The following is a 15,430-nucleotide window of genomic DNA, read 5'->3' on the forward strand; positions in this document are numbered from 1 at the left end:
CTGGATTCACTTTTTCTTTTTACAGTTTCTAAAAACAACGTTGAAAAACTCTTTCTAGCTTGCGGTTGATTTTCATATTCTGAATCTTGTATTCTTTTTTGAGATGTTCTTGACTGTTTCCTGTCTTGTAGTCCTTCTGATACTTTATCCTCTATTTCTGATACTTCATTCGTTATTTCTACTTTCTTTAAAACATCTTTATCTTCAAAGCTTAACCTAAAAGGTTAGAAGGACGACAAGCTGAATATTTCCACCATTTGCTGAGTTATAAGTTTTCTTGAACTTCCCTACAGTGGTAATACCACCACTTACAAAATTTTCCAATGGGCCTTTATTTAAACTTTATAAATGCTGATGTGTTTCTCTCACACAAATTACACAAGACGAATTGTTCAGAAAAATTAAATTTTGTATTTGCTGATAGAAAAAAAAGAAAGGAAGGTTAAATCATATAACAAGGCAAATTGTCACTTAAAATACTAGTTCTCAAACATTTCATATGAATCTGAATCCTCTGGGGAATCTTATTAAAATGTAGATTCTGATTCAATAGGTCTAGCATAGAGTTTGAGATTATGAATTTCTAACAGCCTTCCAGATCATACCATTTCTCTTGATCCTGAGCTGCAGATCACACTTTGGACTGTAAAATCTTAAGAGTGTACTTAACTCCTCAGCTCCAAGAATCAAACACGAAAGACCCTATACAGATATTATACTTATGGCAGAGGTTTTCCAATAGCAAAGGACCTTGAACAATCAATTGTGCTTCTTAAAGACCAACGGGAAAGAAAGCCCCAGGAAATGGATGTGGGTTTACCACAATTATCTTCAACAATACTTATTGTTTGCTACCCCTCAAAGTGACCTGATATATACTTACCCTGGTAATTAAAAATAACATATGGAAAATACAAATTATTTCTCTTAGGAAGCTATAGAAAATTTATTATGAGGAAAAAAAAATATCCTGTGATAAACCATAATGAAAAAGAATATTAAAAAGAATGTGTATATATACATACATATATGCATAACAATTTGCTATACAGCAGCAATTAATATTTTTAATTCAACTATATGACACTCAAAAACTGTTTTTTAAAAAGTATCTGAATATAACAAAATATAAACATGTCAGATTTGAATACATGAGTGCCTACTGTGTTATTTTCTATGTCATTAGTATTTTTTTTAGATCTTAAAGAAAAAAGAAAAAAAGTATGCTTTTCCATAGACCATAGAAAAGTTTACCCCCAGACTTTTCAGAAGTACACTTTAAGGCCTTCCATAAAATATAAATTGAATATATACCCAACATATGTCTACTTTTCTCATAACATGTAAATATTCAATACTTACTGTAAAATACATAAAACACTAAATTACCCATTTTTAACATAAAAAATGAAATTGTTACAGAAAGATTAATATTTCATAAATAAATAAAACTTCACCTTTTTCTGGTTTTATGAGAAATCTCTGTACTTGAAGACAGCATATTTACTGAATTTTTGGAAGTGTGGGTCTCTCTCTTTTGGGCAACAGATGGACTACCCTTTTGCAATGAAGATGCTTTAATGTCCAGGCCAGAAGGTGAGCCAACAGATAAGTAACAATCCTCATCAGCTTCACTGTGATTATCTTTTAGTTTTTTACTTGACATTTTTCTCAAGTCAGATGTATTTTTAGAATGAACATCAGTTGCCAAAATTTTCTGATGAACCTCATGGTCCTGAACTGGAAAAAAAATTATATGAAGATATTAAAAACTCTTTAAATAATATTAGAACAAAATGTGCTTTCTGAAGTTCAGCAACAATTTAATTAGAAAGTTTTTAGGAGACTCACAAATCTTCAAGTTTATAATCAAAGATCTAGGAATAAAATATGCAAGTACTTTAAAAATTCTAAGTTATGAAATTAATAAACTGAAAGATGTATTTGGTCCATGCTCCACAGTTCTGAAATGAGTAAAACCTTCAAACATAGAAAATTCACAGTTCTATTGATACATTAAATTTATTCAAGATTTGAATACAGTTAAACTCATAGAAGGAGAGATTAGAAAAGTAGATGGCAGGGACTGGGAGGAGGGAGAAATTCAGAGATGTTGATTAACAGATGCAAAGTTTCAGTTGTATAAGATAAATTAGATATCTAGTGTACAACATTGTGTCTATAGGTAACAATACTCTACTGTACACTTAAAAATCTGTTGAGAGAGATCTCACTTAAAACATTTTTACCACAACAAAATAAAAAATGTTTTAAAGATTTGAATAAATCTAATCATAGCTAAGGGCTTCCCAGGTGACTCAGTGGTAATGAATCTGCCTGCCCACCAAGAGACCTGGGTTTGATCCCTCGGTTGGGAAGATGCCCTGGAGAAGGAAATGGCAGCCCACTCCAGTATTCTTGCCTAGGAAACCCCATGGATAGAGGAGCCTGGCAAATGGAGTTGGAAGAGTCTGACACTACTTAGTGACTAAACATTACCACACATAGCTAAAATAAGTATTAGGTAATCCTAGAGAAATTATGAGATTCAATCTTCAGGTTAAAAGTTGAGTAACTTAGGGCAGCTAAATGAGCACACTTTTGCACATAGGTATACATATGTACATACGGAACAGATATATAGATAGATATATAATATACATGTCTATATAGAGAATATTAATATATATGTGTGTGTATATATATATATATGTATTTAAAGAGATGACACTTAGGACTTCAAAATCTAAGAATGTATAAATTTAAAAAAAAATTAAAAAACCAATTTAAGAATGTACTTAACCAGTGGGAGATATTATCTCATTACAGCTTTGATTTGCTATAAAAATAATAAAAATAATATCTCATAATGAGTGACATTAAACATCTTTTCATGTGTTTATGAGCCATCTACATGTCTTTTTGGAGAAATGTTTGTTTAGGTCTTTTTCCCACTTTTTGATTGGATTGTTTGTTTTTCTGGTATTGACTTATATGAGCTACTTGTGTATTTCGGAAATTAACCCTTTGTCAGTTGTTTCCTTTCTATTATTTTCTCCCATTCGGAGGTTGTCTTTTCACCTTGTTTAGAGTTTCCTTTGCTGTGCAAAGCATTTAAGTTTAATTAGTTCCCACTTGTTTTTGCTTTTATTTCCTTTACTCTAGGAAGTGGATCATAGAAGATCTTGTTTTATGTCATCAAGTGTTCAGCCTATGTTTTCCTCTATGTTTTATATAGTTTTCTGTCTTACATTTAGGTCCTTAATCCATTTTGAGTTTATCTTTGTGTATGGCATCAATTATGTCCAATTCTTTTGCAACCCAATGGTCTATATACTGTAGTGGGAAGCCTTTCCCTTCTCCAGGGGATCTTCCCAACCCAGGGATCAAACCCAGGTCTCCTGCATTGCAGGCACATTCTTTACCAGCTGAGACAAAAGGGAAGCCCACATGGTGCTACGAAGTGTTGTAACTTCATTCTTCTACATGTAGCTGTCCAGTTTTCCCAGCACCACTTATTCAAGAGGCTATCTTTGCCCCACTGTATAGTCTTGCCTTCTCTGTCAAAAAGAAGGTACCCACAGATGCGTGGGTTTATTTGTGGGCTTTCTATCTTGTTCCATTGATCTATATTTTCTGTTTTTGTGCCAGTACCATACTGTCTGCATAGGTCTTCATAGAAACATACAACTTCAGCTTCTTCAGCGTTACTGGTTGGGGCACAGTCTTGGATTACTGTGATACTGACTGGTTTGCCTTGGAAACGAACAGAGATAATTCTGTTATTTTTGAGGCTGCATCCAAGTACTACATTTCAGACTCTTTTGTTCACCATGATGGCTACTCCATTTCGTCTGAGGGATTCCTGCCCACAGTAGTAGATATAATGGTCATCTGAGTTAAATTCACCCATTCCAGTCCAGTTTAGTTCGCTGACTCCTAGAATCTTGACGATCACTCTTGCCATCTCTTGTATGATCACTTCCAATTTGCCTTGATTCATGGACCTGACATTTCAGGTTCCTATGCACAGAAATCCAAGTCTATGCCCCAACTAGTAACACTGAAGAAGCTGAACGGTTCTATGAAGACCTATGAGACAATTCAGAACTAACACTCAAAAAGATGTCCTTTTCATTATAGGGGACTGGAATGCAAGAGTAGGAAGTCAAGAAACACCTGGAGTAACAGGCAAAGTTGGCCTTGGAATACAGAATGAAGCAGGACAAAGACTAATAGAGTTTTGCCAAGAAAATGCACTGGTCATAGCAAACACCCTCTTCCAACAACACAAGAGAAGACTCTACACATGGACATCACCAGATGGTCAACACCAAAATCAGATGGATTATATTCTTTGCAGCCAAAGACGGAGAAGCTCTATACAGTCAACAAAAACAAGACCAGGAGCTGACTGTGGCTCAGATCATGAACTCCTTATTACCAAATTCAGACTTAAATTGAAGAAAGTAGGGAAAACAACTAGACCATTCATGTATGACCTAAATCAAATCCCTTATGATTATACAGTGGAAGTGACAAATAGATTCAAGGGCCTAGATCTGATAGATAGAGTGCCTGAGGAACTATGGAAGGAGGTTCGTGACACTGTACAGGAGACAGGGATCAACACCATCCCCACGGAAAAGAAATGCAAAAAAGTAAAATGGCTGTCTGGGGAGCCCTTACAAATAGCTATGAAAAGAAGAGAGGCAAAAAACAAACAAGAAAAGGAAAGATATAAGGATCTGAATGCAGAGTTCCAAAGAATAGCAAGAAGAGATAAGAAAGCCTTCTTCAGCAATCAATGCAAAGAAATAGACGGAAACAACAGAATGGGAAAGACTAGAGATCTCTTCAAGAAAATTAGAGACACCTAGGGAACATTTCATGCAAAGATGGGCTCGATAAAGGACAGAAATGGTCTGGACCTAACAGAAGCAGAAGATATTAAGAAGAGGTGGCAAGAATACACAGAAGAACCGTACAAAAAAGAGCTACACGACCCAGATAATCACGATGGTATGATCACTCACCTAGAGCCAGACATCCTGGAATGTGAAGTTAAGTGGGCCATAGAAAGCATCACTACGAACAAAGCTAGTGGAGGTGATGGAATTCCAGTTGAGCTATTTCAAATCCTGAAAGATGATGCTGTGAAAGTGCTGCACTCAATAAGCCAGCAAATTTGGAAAACTCCAAAGTTCCAGTGACCATGGAACTGGAAAAGGTACTTTCATTCCAATCCCAAAGAAAGGCAATGCCAAAGAATGCTGAAACTACCGCACAATTGCACTCATCTCACATGCTAGTAAAGTAATGCTCAAAATTCTCCAAGCCAGGCTTCAGCAAAACGTGAACCATGAACTTCCTGATGTTCAAGCTGGTTTTAGAAAAGACACAGGAACCAGAGATCAAGTTGCCAACATCCGCTGGATCATTGAAAAAGCGAGAGAGTTCCAGAAAAACATCTATTTCTGCTTTACTGACTATGCCAAAGCCTTTGACTGTGTGGATCACAATAAACTGTGGAAAATTCTGAAAGAGATGGGAATACCAGACTACCTGACCTGCCTCTTGAGAAATCTGTATGCAGGTCAGGAAGCAACAGTAAAAACTGGACATGGAACAACAGCCTGGTTCCAAATAGGAAAAGGAGTACGTCAAAGCTGTATATTGTCACCCTGCTTATTTAACTTGTATGCAGAGTACATCAGGAGAAACGCTGGACTGGAAGAAACACAAGCTGGAATGAAGATTGCCAGGAAAAATATCAATAACCTCAGATATGCAGATGACACCACACTTATGGCAGAAAGTGAAGAGGAACTAAAAAGCCTCTTGATGAAAGTGAAAGTGGAGAGTGAAAAAGTTGGCTTAAAGCTCAACATTCAGAAAACGAGGATCATGGCATCCAGTCCCATCACTTCATGGGAAATAGATGGGGAAACAGTAGAAACAGTGTCAGACTTTATTTTTTGGGGTTTCAAAATCACTGCAGATGGTGATTGCAGCCATGAAATTAAAAGACACTTACTCCTTGGAAGAAAAGTTATGACCAACCTAGATAGCATATTCAAAAGCAGAGACATTACTTTGCTGACTAAGGTCCGTCTAGTCAAGGCTATGGTTTCTCCTGTGGTCATGTATGGATGTGAGAGTCGGACTGTGAAGAAGGCTGAGAGCCAAAGAATTGATGCTTTTGAAGTGTGGTGTTGGAGAAGACTCTTGAGAGTCCCTTGGATTGCAAGGAGATCCAACCATTCCATTCTAAAGTAGATCAGTCCTGGGTGTTCTTTGGAAGGCATGATGCTAAAGCTGAAACTCCGGTACTTTGGCCACCTCATGTGAAGAGTTGACTCACTGGAAAAGACTCTGATGCTGGGAGGGATTGGGGGCAGGAGAAGGGGACGACAGAGGATGAGATGGCTGGATGGCATCACGGACTCGGACGTTTAAGTCTGAGTGAACTCCGGGAGTTGGTGATGGACAGGGAGGCCTGGTGTGCTGCGATTCATGGGGTCACAAAGAGTCGGACGCGACTGAGCAACTGAACTGGACCATACTATCTTGATGACTGTAGCTTTGTAGTATAATCTGAAGTCAGAAAATTTGCCTCCTTCAGCTCCATTCTTCTTTCTGAAGACTGTACTGGCTATTCAGGGTCTTTTGTGTTTCGATATGAACTGTTAAATTTTTTGTTCTAGTTCTGTGAAAAATGCCATTGGTAATTTCATAGGTATCACATTCAATCTGTAGATTGCATTTGGGAGCATAGTCATTTTCACAATATTGATTCTTCCTACCGAGGAACATGGAATACCTCTGTTTATGTCATCTGATTTCTTCATCTGTGTCTTAAAATTTTCTGTATACAGTTCTTTTGTCCCCTTAGGTAGGTTTATTCCTAGATATTTTATTCTTTTTGTTGCAATGGTGAAAGTAATTTATTCCTTAATTTCTGAGATTTTTCATTATTAGTATATAGGAATGCAAGTGATTTCTGTGTACTGATTTTGTATCCCACAATTTTGCTAAGTTCAGTGATTAGCTCTAGTAACTTTCTGACAGTATCTTTAGAGTTTTCTGTGTACAGATTCATATCGTCTGGGAACAGTAGGAGCTTTACTTCTTTTCCAATCTGGACTATTTTATTTCTTTTACTTCTGTGAATGCCATAGCTATGACTTCCAAAACTACGTTGACAAACAGTGGTGAGAGTGGACACCCTTGTCTTGCTCCTGATCACAGAAGGAATGCTTTCAGTTCCTCCCCATTGAGAATAATGTTTGCTGTGGGCTTATCATATATGGCCTTTACTATGTTGAGGTATTCAGATGAAGAGTTCCAAAGAATAGCAAGGTGAGATAGATAAGAAAGGCTTCCTCAGCATTCAATGCAAAAAAATACAGGAAAACAACAGAATGGGAAAGACTAGAGATCTCTTCAAGAAAATTAGAGATACCAAGGGAACATTTCATGCAAAGATGGGCTCGATAAAGGACAGAAATGGTATGGATCTAAACAGAAACAGAAGATATTAAGAAGAGGTGGCAAGAATACATGGAAGAACTGTACAAAAAAGATCTTCACGACCCAGATAATCATGATGATGTGATCACTCATCTAGAGCCAGAAATCTTGGAATGTGCAGTCAAGTGGGCCTTAGAAAGCATCACTAAGAACAAAGCTAGTGGAGGTGATGGAATTCCAGTTGAGCTATTTCAAATCCTGAAAGATGATGCTGTGAAAGTGCTGCACTCAATAAGCCAGCAAATTTGGAACACTCAGCAGTGGCCACAGGACTGGAAAAGGTCAGTTTTCATTCCAATCCTAAAGAAAGGCAATGCCAAAGAATGCTCAAACTACCACACAATTGCACTCATCTCACACTCTAGTAAAGTAATGCTCAAAATTCTCCAAGCCAGGCTTCAGTAATATGTGAACCGTGAACTTCCAGATGTTCAAGCTGGTTTTAGAAAAGGCAGAGGAACCAGAGATCAAATTGCCAACATCCGCTGAATCATCAAAAAAGCAAGAGAGTTCCAGAAAAACATCTCTTTCTGCTTTACTGACCATGCCAAAGCCTTTGACTGTGTGGATCACAATAAACTGTGGAAAATTCTGAAAGACATGGGAATACCAGACCACCTGACCTTCCTCTTGAGAAACCTATATGCAGGTCAGGAAGCAATAGTTAGAACTGGACATGGAACAACAGACTGGTTCCAAGTAGGAAAAGGAGTACGTCAAGGCTGTATGTCACCCTGCTTATTCAACTTCTATGCAAAGTACATCATGAGAAACGCTGGGTTAGAAGAAGCACAAGCTGGAATCAAGAATGCCGGGAGAAATATCAGTAACCTCAGATATGCAGATGACACCACCCTTTCGGTAGAAAGTGAAGAAGAACTAAAAAGCCTCTTGATGAAAGTGAAAAAAAGAGAGTGAAAAAGTTGACTTAAAGCTCAACATTCAGAAAACTAAGAACATAGCATCTGGTCCCATCACTTCATGGGAAATAGATGGGGAAACAGTGGAAACAGTGTCAGACTTTATTCTGGGGGGTCCAAAATCACTGCAGATGGTGATTTCAGCCATGAGATTAAAGGACGCTTACTCCTTGGAAGTAAAGTTATGACCAACCTAGACAGCATATTGAAAAGCAGAGATATTAGTTTGCCAACAAAGGTCCGTCTAGTCAAAGCTATGGTTTCTCCAGTGGTCATGTATGGATGTGAGAGTTGGACTATAAAGAAAGCTGAGCGCCGAAGAATTGATGCTTTTGAAGTGTGGTGTTGGAGAAGACTCTTGAGAGTCCCTTGGACTGCAAGGAGATCCAACCAGCCTCCTTGCAATAGTTTGGCCACCTCATGACTCACTGGAAAAGACCCTGATGCTGGGCGGGCTTGGAGGCAGGAGGAGAAGGGAACGACAGAGGATGAGATGGCTGGATGGCACCACCGACTCAATGCACATGAGTTTGGGTGAACTCCAGGAGTTGGCGATGGACAGGGAGGCCTGGCGTGCTGTGATTCATGGGGTTTCAAGGAGTAGGACACAAATGAGCGACTGAACTAACTCAACTGATGTTGAGGGAGGTTCCTTCTATGCCCATTTTTTGAAGAGTTTTAATCATAAACAGGTGATGAATTCTGTCATAGGCTTTTTCTGCATCTATTGAGAGGATCATGTAGTGTTCTTTCAATTTGTTAATATGGTGTATCACACTGATTGATTTGCATATAATGAAGCATCCTTGCATCCCTGGAATAAACCCAACTTAATCATCATATATGAGCTTTTTAATGTGTTGTTGAATTCTGTTTGCTAGAGTTTTGTTGAGGATTCTTGCATCTATGTTCATTAGTGATAGTAGCTTGAACGACATAAATATATATGTTTGTATACAGAAAAGCTAAATGATAGAAAAATAAGAATTTTCACAAAATTCCTATACAAGTCAATCCAACCTCAGTGAAAATCATAACAATTTTACTGTAAATAAAGTTCATAGAAAGTAAAAACTTCTAAGAGTGGCAAAATAGTGACTATAAACACCTTTATATTACCATATTGCTGTAAAAATACTATTATTAAAGCAGTATTGACATTAAAAATAAACAAATGGACCAAAATTCAAAAGCACATTGAGGGACCTCCCTGGTGGTATAGTGGATAAGAATCCACCTGCCAATGCAGGGGACACACCCACATGCCATGGAGCAATTAAGCCAATGCACCACAGTAGAGCCTGTGCCCTGCAACAAGAGAAGACACTGCAAGGAGCAGTCTGCACACCACAGTGAAGAGTAGCCCCCACTTAGTGTAACTAAAGAAAGCATGCACCTAGTAATGAGGACCCAGTATAGCCAAAAATAATAAATAAAAATTATTTTTTTAAAGCTTATTGAATAATATATGATAAAAGTAGCCCATTGAGATGAGAATGGATCAAGTAACTAATGAATGCACCTAGCACAAATGACCATCATGAAGAAAGTATTTAATAAAATTTTAACATTATGTCACATTATATACCAAAACACATTCCAGACGGATTGAAAGTTTAAGAATAAAGATGCTAAGATGAAAATCTAAGTATTATATATACTTTCAGGATAAAATCTTTTAACAAAAATAGGAAATGGGAAAAAGAAATCCAACATTTGACAAGTCAAATAAAAAATGTTACTTACCATATTAGATACTATAACCAAAATCTGTAATAGTTAAGGGATCATTTGGAAAATACCTGCCACACAGATTACAGATATTTAATTACATATATTCAATTTAAAGACTTCTGATAAACCAAAGAAACAAATGGGCAAAGCATATGAACAAACAACTAAGATAAAAAGAAATTCAAACAGCCAGTAAACTTATAATAAGGTGTTCAAACTCAGTGGAAATCACAGAAATACACTAAGATAACAGATTACATAATACTGATCAAACTGGCAAAAAAGTAGAATAAAAATCTATCAGGTGAAAGGTACATTCTTACATTCCTGGTAAAAAGTAAATTGTGAAAGTCTCTTTCACAAGTGTGCGTACACATGCACACATAAACACACACGTTTCTATATGTATTCATTAAGGAGCACCAATGAAGATACGGAAGGATTCAAGGTTACCTCAGCAAGATGAGAGATTTCCCTCATTTAAGGATTAGTTTTTTCATTTAAATCTTTGACTCTTACCTTAAATGAAGAACTTTTCTAACTTGAAAAATATAAATAACACTTTAAAAAGCAGCACCACATATAACTGACTAAAAGAAATGGAACAAAAGGAGGTGACAGAAAAAGAATACTAACCACATATAGTCAATCAGCACGCACACACACACACACACACACACACACACACGCACACGCATGCACACATGCATGTGCACTGGAATATCACTTAACCATTAAAAAGAATTCCATTTGTAGTAAATGGACGGACCTAGAGATTAAGGTCCATCTTAGCAAAGTAAATCAGAAAGAGAAAGGCAAATACTATGTGATATCACTTATATGTGGAATTTAAAATATGACATAAATGAATATATCTATGAAACAGAAACAAATTCATAGAGAACAGACTTGCAGTTGCCAAGGGGGAGGGAGGTTGGGAAGGGAAGGATAGGGATCTTGGGATTAGCAGACGCAAACTATTGTATACAGGATGGATAAATAACGGTCTTACTGTAGAGCACAAGGAACTATCCTATCTATCCTGTGATAAACCATAGTGGAAAAGAATATTAAAAAGAATATATGTACGTATATATGTATAACTGAGTCACTTTGCTGTACAGCACAAATTAAACACAACATTGTGCCGGAAGCCAGTGTGAGGAATCCTGCCCGTGACAAGGTCATGAGGAAGGAAGCTGACATACGCAAGGCGTGCTCAGACTTCAGGGGCCCCTCTGGAAATTCCTAAGCATGTAACCCAACAAAAATCTGCCGGTTTTTATGCTCTGCTCTTCCACTCTTCTGACATTCTCTGGAAAAAGTCAATTCAGGGCTTTAGTCTTCTACATTTGAAAGAGTGTTTCAATCCAAAAACCCCTCTGATGGCTTTTTAGCCTGCCTGCAGGACTCATACAGCTGCGCATGTGATTGTTTGAGGCCTCCTGACCGCAGGAGGCACAGGAAGCTTAAAACATCCTAGGAATGTAGAAGCTTCCGAGGAGTCAAAATCTTTAGAATAGGACTGATTAAAAGTTTCTTTTGTTGAGTCAATGCTTGCTGCCAAATTTTCATATTCTTTATTTTTAGATATAGTTGGTATATAGAAAAACAAGTAGTAGACCTTGTATTAGCAACATTAGATCTTTGAGTTAAGTATCTTCTTTGTTATAATCCACTGCACCTTTGTTCTTTAGAGATATAACTTTAGCGCTTTAAGGAGATGTAGATTAAAGAAAAACACTTCAGGGGAAACAAAAGTAACATTCATTAAGGAAGAGAGCCAAAAAGTGTTAACAAGCCTCTTGGCCAGAAGATAATGTAAATCACCTGAGACCTTTTGTATACAAAATGATATACAGAAAGAGTTTGGGTTGCGAACGCTACATAATTTTGTGTTACCCATTGATCTCCGTGTTTTATCAAAAGTATAAAAGGCCTTCTGAACAATAAAGGATTGGACCAGTTTCTCGGACTAGTCTCTTGGCCTGGTTTCTTGAGAATCTGGCTCCCCCCGTGTCTCTCTCTCTTTTCTCTCCCTTTCCCTCTCTCTGCTCTTTACTTTAATTTCAGGCTGAATTTCCATATGGGGCGCGGAGGCTCGCCAGGTCTACTTACTTGCCCTGGCTGTTAAGACCCGCGCGAAAGGGAGCTTAAGGCAAGGCACCCTTAGATATTCAAGCGAGTGCCCGTGGCCCAACGTAGATGGTGCAAATTCCTTGTCTGGAATTTTATTGGTCTTCCGTGTAACCCAAGCTATTCAGCCCTCTTCCTCCACTTAATCTTCCTCCTACACTATAGTTTCTTAATCTAATCTTATATTAATAAATAAACAAGTCTTTCCACGCCAACGCCGTCCACCCTTCGAATTCCCTGGATCCACCAGGGCCGGACCCCGGCAACATTGTAAATCAACTATATTTCAATAAAAATTTAAAAACTTATTCACGTTAAACACACACACACACACACATACACACACACCAACAATGGACTTGAGAGAGACTCAAAAACAACTTCATCTATTTCACAATTCTGTCTAGGCTGACCCTGACCTTGTCCCACCAAGACAACATATGTGCTACCTAAAGTACTTTTACCTTTTAAAATATACCAAGGCAAATATTACCCATGTGGATGCTACCAACCTGATTTGTTGACAGCTTCATTTAGTTCTACAGTTAACTGCAGAGGGGCTTCTTTCTTCCTTGAAGAAACTGGACCTGACTTTGGATGTGACCTTGGGCTCTGAGTCTAAAAGAGATACAGCATTAGATCTACTCTATTTAATTACCAATTTTGACTAAACATATTTGTTTTAAAATTGAAAAAAAACTGTAAAACATGAAACGGGCTGGTAAAGTTGCATACATAAATAACACTGTAGAAACCAAATTCATTTATATAACCTATCATAGAAACAATGAATAGCTTTTAAAAACCTAAAGAAGATTAGACAAATAAATTGCCATATAGGCATTTAACATCACAAATACAAGAGAAATGAATAAAGTACAGCAACATGAATGATTATGTTAAACAAAACAAAACAAAAAGCAAGGTGCAGAAGACTGTGAGATCAGAGACATGAAGATCAGAAACTGAAGGTAAGAATAATACACTGAAAATAGAGACATTAAGTACAAGTATTCAAAATCCATCTTCCTCCTTGCCCCCACTAGGCTGAGAACACTCACTGTTAAAATCAGATACCCGAGCAGGAGAGATTTCTTTGTCAGAAAAACTTATCAAGTCAATAGAAGAAAGCCTGCAGATATTAACAAGAAGCTTTTCACAATGACGTGGACATACAGATCACACTACAGCAAAATCTAAAAATGTACAACTCTTAAGTATGCAGAGTTTCCAATTACCATTTTAGTTTTACACTCCTAAATGTGAGGAGACCAATAAGGACCACTGGAACATTTGACAAAGGTCCTAGTGTAAGCATTTGACTCAGACGGTAAAGAATCTGCCTGCAATGCAGGAGACCCGAGTTCAATCCCTGAATCAGGAAGATCCCCTAAAGAAGGGAATGGCTACCCACTCCAGTATTCTTGGCTACCACTCTTGACCTTGTCCCACCAAGACAACATATGTGCTACCTTAAGCATTTTTACCTTTTAAAATATACCGAGGCAAATATTACCCATGGACAGAGAATTCCATGGACAGAGGGGTCTGGATGGATACAGTCCATGGAGTTGCCAAGAGTAGGACCCAACTGAGTGACTAGCACACACAATGGATAATGTTAAATTAAAATTATCTCTCCAAAAAAAAATAAAATTCTCTCTCCAAACTAGGGCTTATCAGGTGGTACAGTGGTAAAGAACCCATCTGCCAATGCAGGAGATGCAGGTTTGATCCTTGGTCTGGAAAGATCCCCTGGAGAAGGAAATGGCAACCCACCCCAGTATTCTTGCCAGAACCCCATGGACAAAGGAGTGTAGTGGGCTACAGTCCATGGGGTTGCAAAGTGTCAGACATGGCTTAGTGACTGAACAACAACAAAGCTATCCTTTTGGGGAACCTCCAGGATTCCAATATTCATGCCATCCCTGCACAAGTGTCAAAAGCTCTGCTTTCCCTCAGTGGACTCACTCTGTTTGGGCCAACCTAAAATCTTCAGTTTTTGCCCCAAATCAGCAAATACTCTCAGGGAAGAAAATGACTAACAATCATCAACTCCTGTTCTAAGGATTTCACTTTCTTTTTTAGTTCATCTAGTCCTTGTTGCTTCCACAACTCCCATGTCTCTAAAAAACATCAGTTCTTTTGCATTTTATTCTTTTTTTAAACTAGCTGTTGCAGCAGAAGCATTGACCTACTGCAATCTGTTACATCCTACCTGAAAGTAGAACCTCTACCCTTGATATCAAAGCCCCACAAGAACATTTTGAGAAAAGAAAAATAAAATATTGTTCATGAACACAGATGCAATCATCTTAAAATATTAGCAAACCAAATCAGAACAAGTTAATACTTCATGACCAAGCCAAGATTATCTCAGGAAACTTAGTTGATTTAACTGTCAAAAATTAATATAATTTATCACATTAAAAAAAGTCTCTCAATTATGACAACAATGGATATCTTCATTCCTTAGAACCAAAAGGCTATATGTGGTTAATTATTTGTTTATACAAGTTTCTAGTGAATGTTATTTCTAGCATTACAGGTCTTCCTCTCAGATACTGCAAATTCCATTTCAGACCACCCCAATAAAGAGAGTACTACAATAAAGCAAGGCACATGAATTTTTTGATTTCCCAGTGTATATAAAAACTGTTTCCACTAAACTGTAGTACAGTTTGGAGAAGGAAATGGCAACCCACTCCAGTATTCTTGCCTGGAAAATTCCATGGAGGGAGGAGCCTGGTAGGCTACAGTCCATGGGGTCTCAAAGAGTTGGACACGACTGAGCAACTTCAATGTCAAAGTAGTACAGTAAGTGTGCAATAGCATTATGTCTAAAAAAATTTGCATACCTTAAAAAATATTTATTGCTAAAAAACGTTAACCATTGTCTGAGCCTTCTAGAAGTCATAATTTTTTTGCAACAGTAACTTCAAAGGTCTCTGATCATACATAGATCATGACAAATATAATAATAATAAAAATGTTTGAAATATAGTGAGAAATTACCAAAACATGACATAGAGACATGAAGCAAACAAATGCTGTCAGAAAAAACAGCAGAGAGACTTGCTTGACACAGGGTTACCAAAAACCTTCAA

General features: G+C 37.5%; 1 protein-coding gene across 4 annotated transcripts in view; it reads right to left on the reverse strand.

The window, feature by feature from the left end:
* Positions 1-15,430, reverse strand: part of CENPC (centromere protein C) — a 94,376-nt gene that overhangs the window by 69,951 nt on the left and 8,995 nt on the right. For 3 of the 4 annotated variants that reach the window (XR_011145080.1, XM_068975205.1, XM_068975203.1), the window contains exons 5-7: positions 12,836-12,941; positions 1,458-1,740; positions 1-216 (exon numbers count right to left, since the gene is read on the reverse strand). Coding sequence is in view for 3 of the 4 variants with exons in the window: in XM_068975205.1 (XP_068831306.1) it covers positions 1-216; positions 1,458-1,740; positions 12,836-12,941 (605 nt within the window). In the remaining variant the exon portion in view is untranslated. The remainder of the gene's footprint in view (positions 217-1,457; positions 1,741-12,835; positions 12,942-15,430) is intronic. The other variant, XM_068975204.1, reaches the window with a different exon arrangement.

This window comes from Capricornis sumatraensis, chromosome 7, assembly GCF_032405125.1.
Source record: "Capricornis sumatraensis isolate serow.1 chromosome 7, serow.2, whole genome shotgun sequence".
NCBI lineage: Eukaryota > Metazoa > Chordata > Mammalia > Artiodactyla > Bovidae > Capricornis > Capricornis sumatraensis.